Here is a 14016-nt window from a genome sequence, read left to right as displayed (position 1 = left end):
CCTCATTAATCTTATTTTAGATTAATTAGTGACAAGCTTGCTCTGTTTTCCCAGCAATTCTTTTATTTTCTTCACTCTGAAACTTCAGGGACTGGCTTGCAAGATTAATTAATTGAAAATAAAAGGTGTGACCTTGTGACTAACTCCCAGGGGTGGCAAGAGGGATGTGGAAAGAGAGATGCTAAAAATAGCAATTTCTTACATTGTGTCTGAACGAATCAATCTTGCATTGCAGTTTTTGTTCCTTCTTGTTGTTTTCACTGATCCCAACTTAGTGGGTCAACGTCCATGGGCATCTGTCAAGACCCCAGTAACTGCCACCCCCAAAATCCTCGCTACTGTCACGTGCTCACATGCCAGCTTTCTGGGCACACCAGTGAGGAAAAGGAACCAATTCTTCAAGCAGGGGCTACATGGAAGGGCCACTGGGAGAGTGCCTCCAGATCCCCCCAGGTGCATTTTGCCACTGGGAAGGGCTATAGCTCAGTGGTAAAGCCTTGCATGCATAAAATCCTAAATTCAATCCCTGGCATCTCCTGGTAGGGCTAGACAGGCACTGCCAGTCAGTGTAGACAGGATTGAACTAGATGGGTCAATGGTCTGACTCAGTACAAGGAAGCTTCCTAAATTTCTGTATGTCATTGGCACAATAATAGTGCAATAGTGGTGAATATATACCAGAGGTCCACACATTGATAAGTTATTCTGCAGTGCTTCCCCAATGTTATGGCATTGCCATTTGCAGGGGCACTCTTGTGTTATAGGGCAAGGAAAGGGGGGGGGGATAAAGTGGAAAAAGCGGAGTATAAAAAGTTAAAGGATTTCAGCAGGAAGTCACAGGGCATGCACCAATTAGAAATGAAGCAGTATGTCCACCTTGAAACTTGCAGGCACAAACAGTATTGAAAATGGAATCACATATAACTTCCCCAACATCATCATGAATTCACAATAAAAAGGAGGGGCCCTGACTATGTTCTTCTGAGGGACCCAGAAAAAGCTGTTTATAACCCTGATTTTTGTGTGTGTGCTCATCTGCATGAGTTTCCCATTCTTGTACACTTGCTCCTTTGAGGAACCATGAGCTGTTCTTTTGGTTGAGCTATTTTATTTTCAAAAAGAAACCAACGCCCTGAATTGACACAAAATTCAGCTGCACACCCTTTTATAACAGCAAAACTCTGCTGGAATGGGAAGTTAATGGGAAGGAGGACTTCCATCTCTGTAGAATTTGGATATAGGCCTTGGTTTTTGTGCCAGGTTTCATGAGGGGCCTGGGCTGGCTTAAGCTATATTGTTTCTCCAGGCAAAAGAAAAATTCACACACAGCCTTATTGCAGTCTGTAGACCCAAAATACATAGTACAACAATAATGAATAATAATCAGTAATTACAATTTTGCTGTTCCCAATATTGACACCTTATATGCAGGGAGATTACGGTCCTTCCTTAAGGGTCTTCCCAATTGCAGTCTTGTACTCCTGGTTCACAATTGGATAGAGTGAGGAGATGGAGCTGCTACTGGGAAAATGGCGGCTGCCCTGCTTCCTCAAATGTTCGCAGGGTGGCGGGTATTGTGCTCCTCCCTTGAGGGTCTTTGACATTAAAACTGTGTGGCTCTCAAAGTTTGTCGCCACTCTCCGCCCACCCAAAATGGTCTGTATGGCCTCTAGGGCTGAGCTGACCCTGAGACAGGAGGGTATCAGTAGTGTACTGTGGTTGCTAAGCAACCTTAGGAAGCACCTCTGAACCCCAAACAAAATGGCTGGGTCTGAGCTGATGCAGTGTGCAAGAGTGTGTAGCTGATTGCCAGGTCCCCCTTTCCACAAACTTCCAGGATAGACATGCCCTGGATTGACACTGAGGCAAGGATCCCTGCTGTCCCCACCACCCAGAGAGGCCTGGCATATCACCAGCAGTACCTGAGAGCATAACTACATGTTACATTGACCACATGAGAGATCTGTTTGTTGTGATTTCTAATGGCTCCTGCACCAAGAGTCAGAGAGAGTGGGAGGTGATAGAGATCAATTGGAGTGGAGGAGGAATCATTGGCTGCTTCTCCCCCTCTGTTGTTTATCTCCTCTTATTTTTTTTTTTTTCTTAGCAGCTAACTTCCCCGACTTCTCTTCCTCTGAGTGCCTGGGAAAAATTAGTCACTTGGGGCAAGGGCGGGTGGGGGGGAGGCAGCCAACAGCTACTCCTTCACTGCAGTTTTTGTCCTCTGCCTTTTTCTGCCTGTGTGGGAGAGCGGAGTCTTCAGAGTTCTCCTGCAGTGCAGCTGCTCTCCTATGGACAGTATAACACAGCCCTTCCCAACCCGGAGACCTCAGGAGCCCTTCAGATGTTTTGGACTACAATTCCCATCAGCCCCAGCCAGCGCAGCCATCCAAGACATCTGGAGAGCACTAGGCTGCAGGAGACTGTTGTAGCCTGTAGGCCGCTTCCGGGCAGCCGGCTTAACGACCATCCGTTTTTATTTGTTTGTGGGGACTTCATGGGGTGTGGTGTTGCAGGAAGCAAATGTGATCCGATACTTCAAGTCTATTTTCCCATCCCGGAGTTTGTTGTGCAAAAAAAGTGCCCTATCGGCTTTGATTGCACAACCTGAATTTGCCACTCTGTGACTGCATCCCATCTGAAAATAGCAGGAGTCTGCAAGGGCCCAGACTCCTGGAATCCCATCTTCAGGCTGTTTCAACCTGCAAACATTTCTTCTCTTCTTCGCTCCCCCATCCTGCTTAGCTTGCTCAAGACTGGTGGAGAACTCAAAAGCTTGCTTGCTATTTTTTTGACATTTTGTTGGTCCTAATAAAAGTACTACCGTACTTGTTTTGGGGTCCGTCCCCCCTCTACAAATCACCATGGCTGTCTAGCTTTTCATGAAACGTAGAGTAGGGCTCTTGATGCCCCAACTCAAAAGCTGTTCACTTGTTTGCAAGACCCAAGTAAGCTGAGTTGCAACCTTTACAGCAGCTTTAACTTTCTGACACATTTTTCTTCTTCTCCACATTGCCAGGTGTCCTGTGATGCTGGTGGTGGGAGACCAGGCCCCTCATGAAGATGCAGTGGTGAGTGATAGTGCTAGATATCTTCTCAAAAATTCCACAGCAAAAGACTATGGAGCCATTGGACCTTCCGCCCATCCTCTACTTTCTGGTTTTGACAGGAACTAAGATACCTATTGTCTCACTTTGTCTCTGCTCTTTATCCTCATGCTGCCATTATCTCTCCCGCCAGGTGGAGTGCAATTCCAAACTGGACCCTACCCAGACTTCTTTCCTCAAGGTAAGCAATGCCTCTCGAGGCCACTGCAGGGGATGCCAGTCTAGCCTTCGGCTTCCATTAATTTTGCTGCTGTACCTTTGTTATTTCGTAGACCTGAACAAAATTAAGCCAACAGCAATACATAGCATAACATTCAAAATACATTACAGTGGGTTGCAATGCATAAATGATATAAAATAGCAGGAATGTCTAAAATGAAATCTACAACAGGATACCTTAAAATGTGGAACTTAAACTTGAGCCGAACAAAATGAGTAACATAACCAGATTAAAAACTGTAACGCATGACAACAGCAGCCATACAGGATAGGTTTGATCAGGAAAGATTTCGTTTCATGCTTTGTAGTCAGAAAGAGAAAGCTAGCCACAATCTCAGTTAATAACCTGCTTGAATCTGCCAAAAGGTAGGCCAGTTACCATTCAGAAGTCCTGCCTGGAAATTTTCAGATAATACAAGTCGCCAATCCGATTTGGTTGTCTTCATAGAGTTTACAGGCAAGAAATGCAGAAATCAAATATTCTATCATCCCTTCTCCCATTTGTTATTTTATTAGGCTAGACTTATAAACAATCACCGACAAAAACCTCTAAGCACCTTACATAAAGCAATATAATCTATTAAGAATACCCATGAAATTCAATGCTAAAAACCTGGTTGCTCCATGTTTCTTCTATGACCATCATTTTGTCTCCCCACACCTCCCACTTCCTCTACCTCTGTCTTTCAGGGCTTGTCTACCATCCCCATAACATCACTTTTGAGATTCCTAAAGTTTGCCTAAATCTTTTTTGCTGCCTCCCACACACCACACACCACAGCTACTTCTTTGTTTATATAACTTTAAATCTTTGAAGGATGAATGCATAAATGCTTTCTTAAGGTTTCCCTTTGGGGAGGGGCAGGATTTTTCTGAACACGGATTCTCTGTGCTAGGAGGTAGGGCACAGGAGTATTCTTGGTAGATTGTGACTGAGGTTCCACTGGTGTCAAAGCTTTGGTGTGTCTATTCATGTTTATACAGAAATCAGCTCAGGTTCCCACGCACACATACAAACCAAATTCAACTTTTCCTCATCCTCTGCTGTCACTGAACAACAACCTGTGCTTTGCAGAGAATCGTTGGGAGTAGGAGGCAGCCACTTAAGAGAGATGGCCAGGTCTTCCTTCTTAGTCTTGCATATTCTCCAGCCTGTAGACAGTTGCTCCCCATTTAGGTTTCTCTTTGTATCTTTCAGATGGCAGATTCTGGAGGACAACCACAGCTGACCCAGGTGAGACAGGCTGGCACGACTGGTGGGAGGGTCGGGGGCAGGATTTGATTCTGTCCATTCTGCTGCACTTAGTTAAACCCTCCCTAATGTTCCTCAGTGCATTGTACCTTCTGCTAGGACATGCTTCAAAGGTTTGTGCACACTTCTTCGATTTAAATAGAAAAGTCACTTTGGGAAGGGGTGGTTTAGAGTTCGGAGAGCAAGCACTTAATTTCCCCTTCCCTGCTGCTGTTTCTCCAGCTCCAAATGCATCTCACAAAAGTTTTCAAGGTCTCAATAACTTGCAAATATATACCTGTGGGTGCTTCTGGACTGTTGCTGTTTTCTAGTAGGATCAATCAATTCCAATTTTTAACCCAAATTGACTTGGAGAGGTTAACATGCCAGACATTTTCCAACTTATTGTGGGTTCTTCTGCCTCCAACCCGAAGCATTGGTGTGGGGTGGGGTTTTTTAAGTACTTACCTTGTAAAGAGGGAGGCAAGATTACAAATACGATGCAAAAAAGGATTGGCTGGTTATGTTTCCACCCCGATGTTAGCACACCTCTAATGTTTTCCTTGGCTCTCTCTCTCTGTCTCTCTTCCCTCTCATCCGTCCTTCAGCCTGGTAAACTGACTGAGGCTTTCAAGTACTTCGTACAAGGCATGGGATACAGTGAGTATTGGATCCTAGACATTCTGCCCCCTCCCCCATACATCCCTCAGAGGGCATGCATTACTGGGAATGTTTGAGCCAGAGCAGAGATTTCTCAGAATACCCATCCCCTCAATACCTCAGCTGTGTGGTTTCCTGTGACTACTACTAGGGCCAACGTCAGAGGCTGATCCAATTGTGTGATTGCCGGGGCTGTGACTCACTAAGAGATCCATCTTCTTCCTTCCTTTGTGAGCATCTGAAGACCCTGTTCACTGTCTCCACCTTGACTGGGCCCTGCACCCAGTTACAGCGCTCCCCATAGCCCCTTGTAGTAACGAAGGGATCTGTCTCTTTCCAAGCACCATGTTCCCTCCATCCTTCCCCCAGCTGACATTCGCCTTCTTGTGACATTCCTGGGGGCCTCTTAGATTAAGTTGCCTGGGAACTGGGGGTGTCCGGAAACTGAAGCAAGTTCTGACCAAAACCCTTGAAAAGTGGTCAGCGGTAAATTCTTTTCTGGGGGGGGGTGTCTTTTCTTTGTAGACTGAGGTATATTTTCCTGTTTCTCCTCAGTCCCTTATGTACTGGACAAGAAACTGAGTCAGGGGTCAGGTACCTTCTGTGGTATTTCCACCCAACCACCTATAACCCTTTGACACACTCTCCCCCCGACTTGCCTGCACACCCTCCCTTGTGACTTCCTCACTCCCGTGTTCTCTAAAATTCACACTTACATCACCTCCAGTTAGGACACACTGAGCTGTTTGCTGTGACGATGAGAAAGCAAAATTTGGTTTATTTGGATTTCTGTCATGCACCTAAGTCAATAAGGCTGGTGATGTGCCTTTGTATAATGTCATACGTTGTATGACACTATCGGACAACAAGGACTGCCGCAGTTCTGCACCATGCAAACCCTAAGTTTGCATTCCAAAACAAAATTGCTCACATTATCAACATGTTATGCAAATGACCTAATTATGTACAAATTTGATCAATTTGCACCCCAATCTAGGCTTTGACAGTGCAAAATATTTGAGGGTGGGGGAAAAAAGTGGTGGTGATGCATGGCTTTGTTTTGGAGAAAGGATACAATGCAAAATGGCAATAAGTGATGGAGGGAGCAGGACCGCAGGCCTTGTTGATGACTATGCAAGTTATTCACATGATCTGAAATCTGCTGCATGAGCCTTTCCCAGAGGAGTCTGCCTTAAGGTCTTTCTCCCTTCCCCCGCCCAGTTGCACTGGGTTCTGCCTCACATTGGGGGTGCCTAGTGTGCGTGCGTGATGTCACGTGTGTGACATCACACAGTGTGAGGCACACATGACTCAACGGTCCCATCAGACCCTCCTGTGTCTGCAATAGGCCCCAAAAGGCCCAACGGGCAACCACAGTGAAAATTTTGTGGGTGCCCCAGAACCCAGGGTCCCCCAGAGATGGTGCCTATGCTTCTCCCTTCCCACTGCCCTTAACTTGCTCTGTGGGTCTCAGTGCACACAGGTGCTGGGAATTTAAAGAAAAGTGAGCTTGTACACATATATAAAACCAGCAGGTATTGCACAATTCCCTGGTAGTTCCAGATCCGTATTTCACACCCAAAGGTGCTCAGTCCCAAATGTGTCTTAGAAGCTGCAGTGGCCATGTGAAGACTATGCTGACCTTGCACTGATTGCTCACCCGGCCTTGGAGGAGCAAGACCTGGGAGGAGCGACTTATGTCTGGCCATGTGCAAGAGCTTTGTCTGACTCTGCCCCTTTCTCTTTTCTCCTCCCCACAGTGGCTTCGTCCTGCATGACGCGCCTCTCCCGCTCGCGCACCGCCTCTCTGTCCAGTGCCGCCTCAGGGGACGGGAACCGCTCCCGCTCGCGCACGCTGTCCCAGAGCAGCGAGGCGGGGGCACCTCAGCCGCCAGCCCCCACCATGGAGGTGTCCTGCTGAGCGCCGGGCCAGGGGACGAGGCCGCCTCCCACCTCTAAACAGGACTTCTTCTGCTATCCCACAATGCACTCCGGCCACTGGGCCATGTGACGATCTCCCCTAACGGTACTAAACGTCCAGGGAGGCCCAGATGGGATGCAATTGTACTCTTTTTAAAACAAACATTAACTCCCCTTGACCCTTCCTTCTCACCCAACACATACACACCCTCCCTCGCCAACCCTGCCCTCTTCTCTCCCATAACCTCAAGACTAGTGTCGGCCCCCCACCCCGGTTCCCTTAGTGACCCCCCTCGGCACCTAGGGAGGTATGGATGGAATACTATACATTTTCTAAACTGTTAGATCATCCTGCACCTGTTCTGAATTTCTCCTCAATCCTCCCTCCTTTTGCACACTTAGGTTCCTTAATAAGGGAAGTCTGGATTAGCGTTGGGTTTCTTTTTTTCTTTTTTTCTCTCCTGTCTAGATCATAACTAACCATGGTTCCTCCTCCCCCTGATTTCTGAGTGATTCGTTCTTGGAGTAGCCTGGATGGGCAACAGATTGCCTTGCTAGCTCTCCCTCTCTCTTTGTCCCCTCCGGAGTGTACGTAGGCAAAAAAAAGCAGGACCTCACAAGAGAGACGCACAAGCCCCCTTAGAAGGACTTGTTATGCTCCTGTCATGCTGACATAGTGCCCCCCAGCATGGCAGTTGCTTCACCCCACCCCCGCCCCCATCATCCCTCTGCCCTCCTTACCCGCCTCATCTCCTGAGATTTCTGTCCATTCCGTCTGTCTTGGGAGGTTAGAGTTCCTTCTCCAGGGCCTAGACAACTTCTCTTCTTCCCCATTCTCACTTCAATAGAAACGGAGCCCTCAGCCGCTCCTCCTCACCCATCATCTATCTCGCTTTCGTTTCTCATCTTGCCCGTCCTATGCAGACACCTCACCTTAGCCATTCTCTTTCCCACCTGAAACCCCTTGTAGATGGTAGCTGCGTTGTGATGTGCATGTACGGTTCCTGCTAAGACAGCAAGTGATTTGGGCAGTTAGGGGCATTTTGGGAGGCTGGGCAAAGCTAAAATTAGGGGTTGGGGAGGGTGGGGTTGTTCCTTTTTCAGGATGTTTCAGGGGGGATGCTGGGAGGGGAGACTTGCTGGAGGCTTGAGCCAGATTGCTTTGTTGTGACTGTGCCAGGCACAGATGTCAACAGGCTACAGTTATACTGGCTTTGTGTAATGAGATGAGTGGAGGAGACTCCCGACTGTTATCGGCTGTGATTATTATTATTATTATTATTTTTGCAACAAGGGCTGACTGTAGTGGGTTCTGGGTGCTGGCTTTGAGCAGGGCTCTTGTGGTGCCGTGGAGGGCAAACTTTGCGTCAGCTTAACTCTGTAACGGGATTCCAACTGTATCAGTTCTCTGAATGTTATCAGCTGTATTAAAAAAAAAAAACCTAAATGTATCGATAGTGTTTGCCATGTTGATCTCACAGAATAAGGAATCCAAAACAAATAAGGTAAACTATTTTCTTGGAACCAGCTGTAGGTGAGGGTATCCAGTATGTAAACTTCTGAGTGGCACAGAACGCTTCGTCGAAACCCAGAATAAAGAGTAGTTTGTGAACCCAAAAGACAATGGTCCAGTTAGAAAGTCACCTTACCTATTCTGCAAACCTGAATAGGCACTGGGGGTTAATGGTTCAGCTGCCTGTATATACGGGCATTGTTTGAAATGGATTCCAGCTGGAATTTAAACTCCATCATGTAATGGGATCCTGTTGTATTTGAGAATGTGTGGGCTCTGTGTTTTTTTTTTCTCCCCCAGAGCCATTGATGGTGAATTCTGACTCTTAACAATAAAGTCTCTAGAGGAATGAGTTTTTGCTTCTTTTCTTATTGCCAAGGTGGCCCATTCATGCAACAAGCCAGGGCCATTTTCTGCAGGACAGGGAAGTTCCCAGCACACTGTGATGAAAATGAAAACCAAAGTTGCCAGGTAGGGTGGGTTGGAGACAGAGACCGAGGCTGAGCCTCACCATGCCGCCATCTTGCACTGGCCAATCAGATGCCTCGGGGAAATGCACAAGCAATTCACATCTCCTAGTAGTGAAGCTGGTGGTAAGTGCCACTGGCTTTGTAGCCCCAAACAAGCATGCTTCCTGAGGTTTGCAGAAGTACACTGTAAACAAAACCCCATAAGCAGGCAACCCAGCCACTAAAGACTGAGGATGCTTGGTAGCCCAGAAATGTTGAATGTCAAGTGGAAAAGGGAAATTGGGTGGAAGCATGGAGCCCCTTACAGTTTACCATATCCTAAAGGAATACTGACCTGAACCTTGAACAGGAGCTCTTGGGCTGGGAGGTAAGGATGCACATTCTAACATTTCATTACAGGTGCCACCTATGAGACTTAGTTTGTACACATTCAGTTATCTTCACAACAGTCTCTAAGGTAGTTCTTCTATATTATTACCTCCATATTGCAGGAGGGAGGCCATGTAGGAAAGTGATGTGTAGGGTAAGAGTTGCCTGCCCACATTTACCCATACTCTATAGAAACCCCAGATCCTTTTCCCCCCCCCACAGAACTCAAAAAGTTTCTGCTGCCCTCCTTATGGCTTTGAGATCATATGCTGGGAGAGGGCAGGAAATACTTTGGTCCCAAACCAAATAATCTAAAACTGATCATTGCTCACAACCCTCAGTGGTGATTAGAGCCTCCACTTTGCCTTGAAAGGATGGGGAAATCCAGTCCCCTATGTTTTCCCATCAAATCTGAAGCTCATCTTCACAGTCTGCATCATGGGTGAGGAACCAATGGCCCTTCAGATGCTGTTGGACTACAGTTCCCATCATCTTTGACCATTGGTATTGCTGGCTGGGGCTGATGGGATTTGTAGTCCCAGCAACATCTGGAGGGGAAAAGGCTCCCTGTGCCTGGAGTACATGCTACATAGAATTGGTGGCCGAGCCACATGTGATGCATCAAGGAAGACCACAAGCCAATGATTAGGATCTGCATGTCATGCTTAGCTAGTTCGTTTTATTTTGCTTTCAGTACTAGCATCTGGTGCTCTGAAAGGCAGTATGTAACCTTTAACCCCATGCCCTTCTCCAAATCTTTCCCCCACCACCTCAGCCCCACAGCTGCTATTTAAGCAATGGAATTGCGGGGAGAGACATGTACAGATGCAGATTTCAGGTGAGGGAATCATCTGACTAGCCAGTTCATTTGAGGAGAGTGTTAAGTTTAGGGAACTTAACTTGCTGATCTTCAAATCATTTCTTACACATCTAATAGCGAGCAAACAAAAACTTTGTCGATATTCCTGTGGGAGATCCAAAAGCTCTCTTTTATTGTATCTGGGCTTGGAAGAGGAAAGGCTCATCCTCACTCCTGTTTGTGTCATGATTTCCAGTCACGGGTTCTAGAGGTTTTTGGTTTTCCCCAGGGAAACCCGCTGTTTACTTGTAAAACAGAACAAACAACAATCTCCAGAAAACTTGATTGACATTTGTTCTGATTCAGTAGTAAACAGCAAGTTTTCCCAGGAAAAGCAGCAGGACAAAAGAAGAACTTCTTGGACCTGTGACTAGAAATCACAGGGAAACAGAAGCATGGATGAGCCTGTAGAGCAATATGATACTGTCCAGCTTGGACTGAACCATGCAGGTAGGCGGGGTGTTTAATGCTCCCCCCTTACTAAAACGCTCCCTGCAGATAGCAAATTTGGACCCAGATACCTGAACTAATAATTTACTACGCATGGGGAGTTTTTATAATGTAGGTGAGCATTCAAAGAACCCGCACCCATGGAAGGGATTTTAGAGACTCCCTTGCAGCAGAATTCCCCTTTGCAGATCTGTTTTCCATCCAAGTCTTCCTGCCAGTGGAGCTGACATTCCTCTTTGCAGGGCTAACCTTTCACCAAGAGCCAAAAGTGTAAATCTTTTCCCTCTGCCATTGTGTTCCAGCAAGCAGCTCCAAGACCAAAACACCACTCATGCTGCCAAGTGCTCCCTCTCCCCCACTGCTTCCAAAAAGAGAGAGAGAGGGAGAGGGTCAAAGCCTTTGTTAGTTGTTAGTTTCAAGGAACAAAAGGAGTATCCATCATTGTGGAATGGGGAAGTTTTGAACCTGTCTCCGCAAAGGCCTGGGCCTTCATCCCAGCTCGAAGCCATGTGACTGTGTCCAATGTTTTCACTAAAAACTGAATTTGGGCCCCATCTCCGCTTCCAGCAAGAAGGCTGGAAGGCCTTTTGTTTAAAAAGGCAGCGGCGCAAAAAAAGTTGAGATTGGAATGCCAAACAACGTCCTCTGAAGCCATGGTATCCTTGGGGGGGGTGGGGGGCAGGCAGTCCTGTTGGAGACCTTTGAATTAGGCCATGGATGAAAAACAAGCCTCTTTCAGCTTATTCCCTGACTCTTAGGCTCAATCCATTTCAAGTCGGGCACAATTTCCTTGTGACTAGCAAACCCATAATTTGGGTATCTGCAAGTGGAAGGAATGAGGGGTAGGGAAACAATCTGCATTGATCTGCATCGGGCTGCTGTGCACTTGATTCAGGTCTGCGGAAGCACAAAGGAGTGCAGGTGTCCTCTTATCTGCATTATATTATCACACAACTATTCCCATTTAACTATGTGCAACTAGAGTTGGCTTGGGCACCACGCTTCCCCGACTCCCATCATCTGAGTCAAAAAGTGGCGCTTCTGTATATTTGAGGGGAAATCAGCCATAGAGTTACATTCTCTTTTAGATGCATTGGCTTGCTCCAGATCCTAGCTGCTCCCCCCATTAATGTAAGTGGGAGAAGATTATTTCTGCCAATTTCCTTCTTCTCTGCATCTTCCTGCCTAATTCACAAGGGTCCCTCAGCTTCCCAAAAAGCAGACTGGGGTGCAGGCTTGACACTTCAGAAGGAAGGAGAAGGTGGGAATGTAATGTTCTGTCAGAGATCAAGCCACTGCAATTCAAAGAAGTTTGCGCTTGAAGCCATTGAAATCCCTGAGCTTAAACATGCTTAACACTGTATAGGATGGTGGCCTTGATGTTACAGCATTTGTCTCTCATCTGCAGCTGTGCTCAAATCAAGCTAAAGTATCAGCTCAACAAAGTGAAAAGAAATATCACACTCCTCCATGCTCTGTCTCCAAATAGGTAGCCTAAGGTAAAGGGACCCCTGACCATTAGGTCCAGTTGTGCCCGACTCTGGGGTTGCAGCGCTCATCTCGCTTTATTGGCTGAGGGAGCCGGCATACAGTTCCGGGTCACGTGGCCAGCATGACTAAGCCGCTTCTGGCGAACCAGAGCAGCGCACAGAAACGTAGGTAGCCTGCATGGGCTCCAACATGCTTTGCATGTCATGTGGAAGTTATGCTATTAACTAATTAAATAATTTTTAATTGATTCATCATCCATTTTCTAAAACCACTCAGTTATTCCTATCTCAAAATAGGTATCTCAAAACTTCGGTATCAATACCTCTGAGATACATATATGAAAGGAAATGTCATCTACAATTTAATAAATAATCTTCTTCCATGGTTAGAAGAAACGGCTGTATCTCCCATTCTCGTTGAATCTAGCAAACACCCCAGAATAGCTTTATCTTCAAAATATGAACAAGTCCATTTAAACTATGAGGAAGCTAATTATGGCTAAACGTCTAGCTACACTTACATCATGAGACTAAGCCTCTTGGCACTTCTAGTGGTGTTTACTTCTGAGTATTCATGGACAACCATTGACTGTATCCAATGTCAATTCTACTGAGTATACCCACTGAAATTAACAGACTTTACTAATTTAGGCCCCTTAATCCCAATGAGTCTAACACTAGATACAACTCATAGCATTTAACCGTAATGGTGCTAGCGCCTGTAGAAAGTCCTCTACTCTTCATTCCCTAGTTTCCAGCTTTTCTTGACCTTTCCCAGCTTTTCTTGAAGCAATGCTGGCACTCGCTTATACATCTGTTTGAACAGTAAATGTTCTGTCGGTGCAGGAAAAAGCAATTTCCTTATTAAAAATGCTAATCACATTATTGGGGCGGGGGATGATGAGCCGCAGAAGAAATTGAGCCCTAATTAGGGACACTAACAAAGAAGAGCTAAAGACTGGACCAGCTGTTCCATGGAAAACAGCTGCTGCAGACACACCCTATGGAGATGAGAGACCAGCACTGGCATGTTTTTGACTTGAGCGCTTATTGCCTAGGGTTATTGGTGGTAGGCTGCTGCTCTCTGCTGGCCATGATGGAAACAGCACAGCAAAAAAGGGCATAGGGACCCCCACAATTGCAGCATAACATGCAGAAAGTTTTATTTGCTGGTGTCTGCCGCACACAGCTTCGGAAAAAGTGACAAGTGTGGTGCCGCAGGGTTCTGTCCTGGGCCCTTTGTTGTTCAACGTCTTTATAAACGACTTGGAAGAAGGAATTGAGGGGATGCTGATCAAATTCACAGGTGACACCCAACTGGGAAAGGTCGAAAGAATCAGGACAGAAAGTACTTTTTCATCCAGTGCATAGTTAAACTACAGAACTCGCTCCCACAGGATGGATTTGGTAAATTCATGGCTGTTGATGGCTACTAGCCATGATTGCTGTGCTCTGTCACCACAGTTGGGAGGCAGCGATGCTTTGGAATACCAGCAACTAGAAATCACGGAAGACAAGAGCGCTCTTGTGGTTGACTCCTGCTTGCTGGGTTTCCCTCCAGCATCTGGCTGTCCATTGTAAGAACAGGATGCAGGCTCAGATGGGCCATTGGCCTCATCCAGCAGGCACACCTTAAGTTCTTATGCTCTTAAGATTGGGAGAAGGGAGTATTAACACTCTCCTCTTTCAGGCACCAGAGGCACACACAAGACGCAGAAGAGCAACAGA

The 14016-nt window shown here is 46.5% G+C and overlaps 1 protein-coding gene across 4 annotated transcripts in view; it reads left to right on the top strand.

The window, feature by feature from the left end:
* Positions 1-9002, top strand: part of NDRG2 (NDRG family member 2) — a 41040-nt gene extending 32038 nt beyond the window's left edge. For all 4 annotated transcript variants that reach the window (XM_053360696.1, XM_053360694.1, XM_053360695.1 and 1 more), the window contains 5 exons: positions 3020-3071; positions 3241-3288; positions 4525-4560; positions 5166-5217; positions 6978-9002. In XM_053360696.1, coding sequence (XP_053216671.1) covers positions 3020-3071; positions 3241-3288; positions 4525-4560; positions 5166-5217; positions 6978-7138 — 349 coding nt within the window. In that variant the 3' untranslated portion in view covers positions 7139-9002. The remainder of the gene's footprint in view (positions 1-3019; positions 3072-3240; positions 3289-4524; positions 4561-5165; positions 5218-6977) is intronic.
* The last annotated feature ends 5014 nt before the right edge of the window (positions 9003-14016 follow it).

The sequence above is a fragment of the Podarcis raffonei genome, chromosome 13 (assembly GCF_027172205.1).
Source record: "Podarcis raffonei isolate rPodRaf1 chromosome 13, rPodRaf1.pri, whole genome shotgun sequence".
NCBI classification, from domain to species: domain Eukaryota; kingdom Metazoa; phylum Chordata; class Lepidosauria; order Squamata; family Lacertidae; genus Podarcis; species Podarcis raffonei.
Note: the sequence above shows the minus strand (reverse complement) of the source record. Positions and strands in the feature narration are given on the sequence as shown.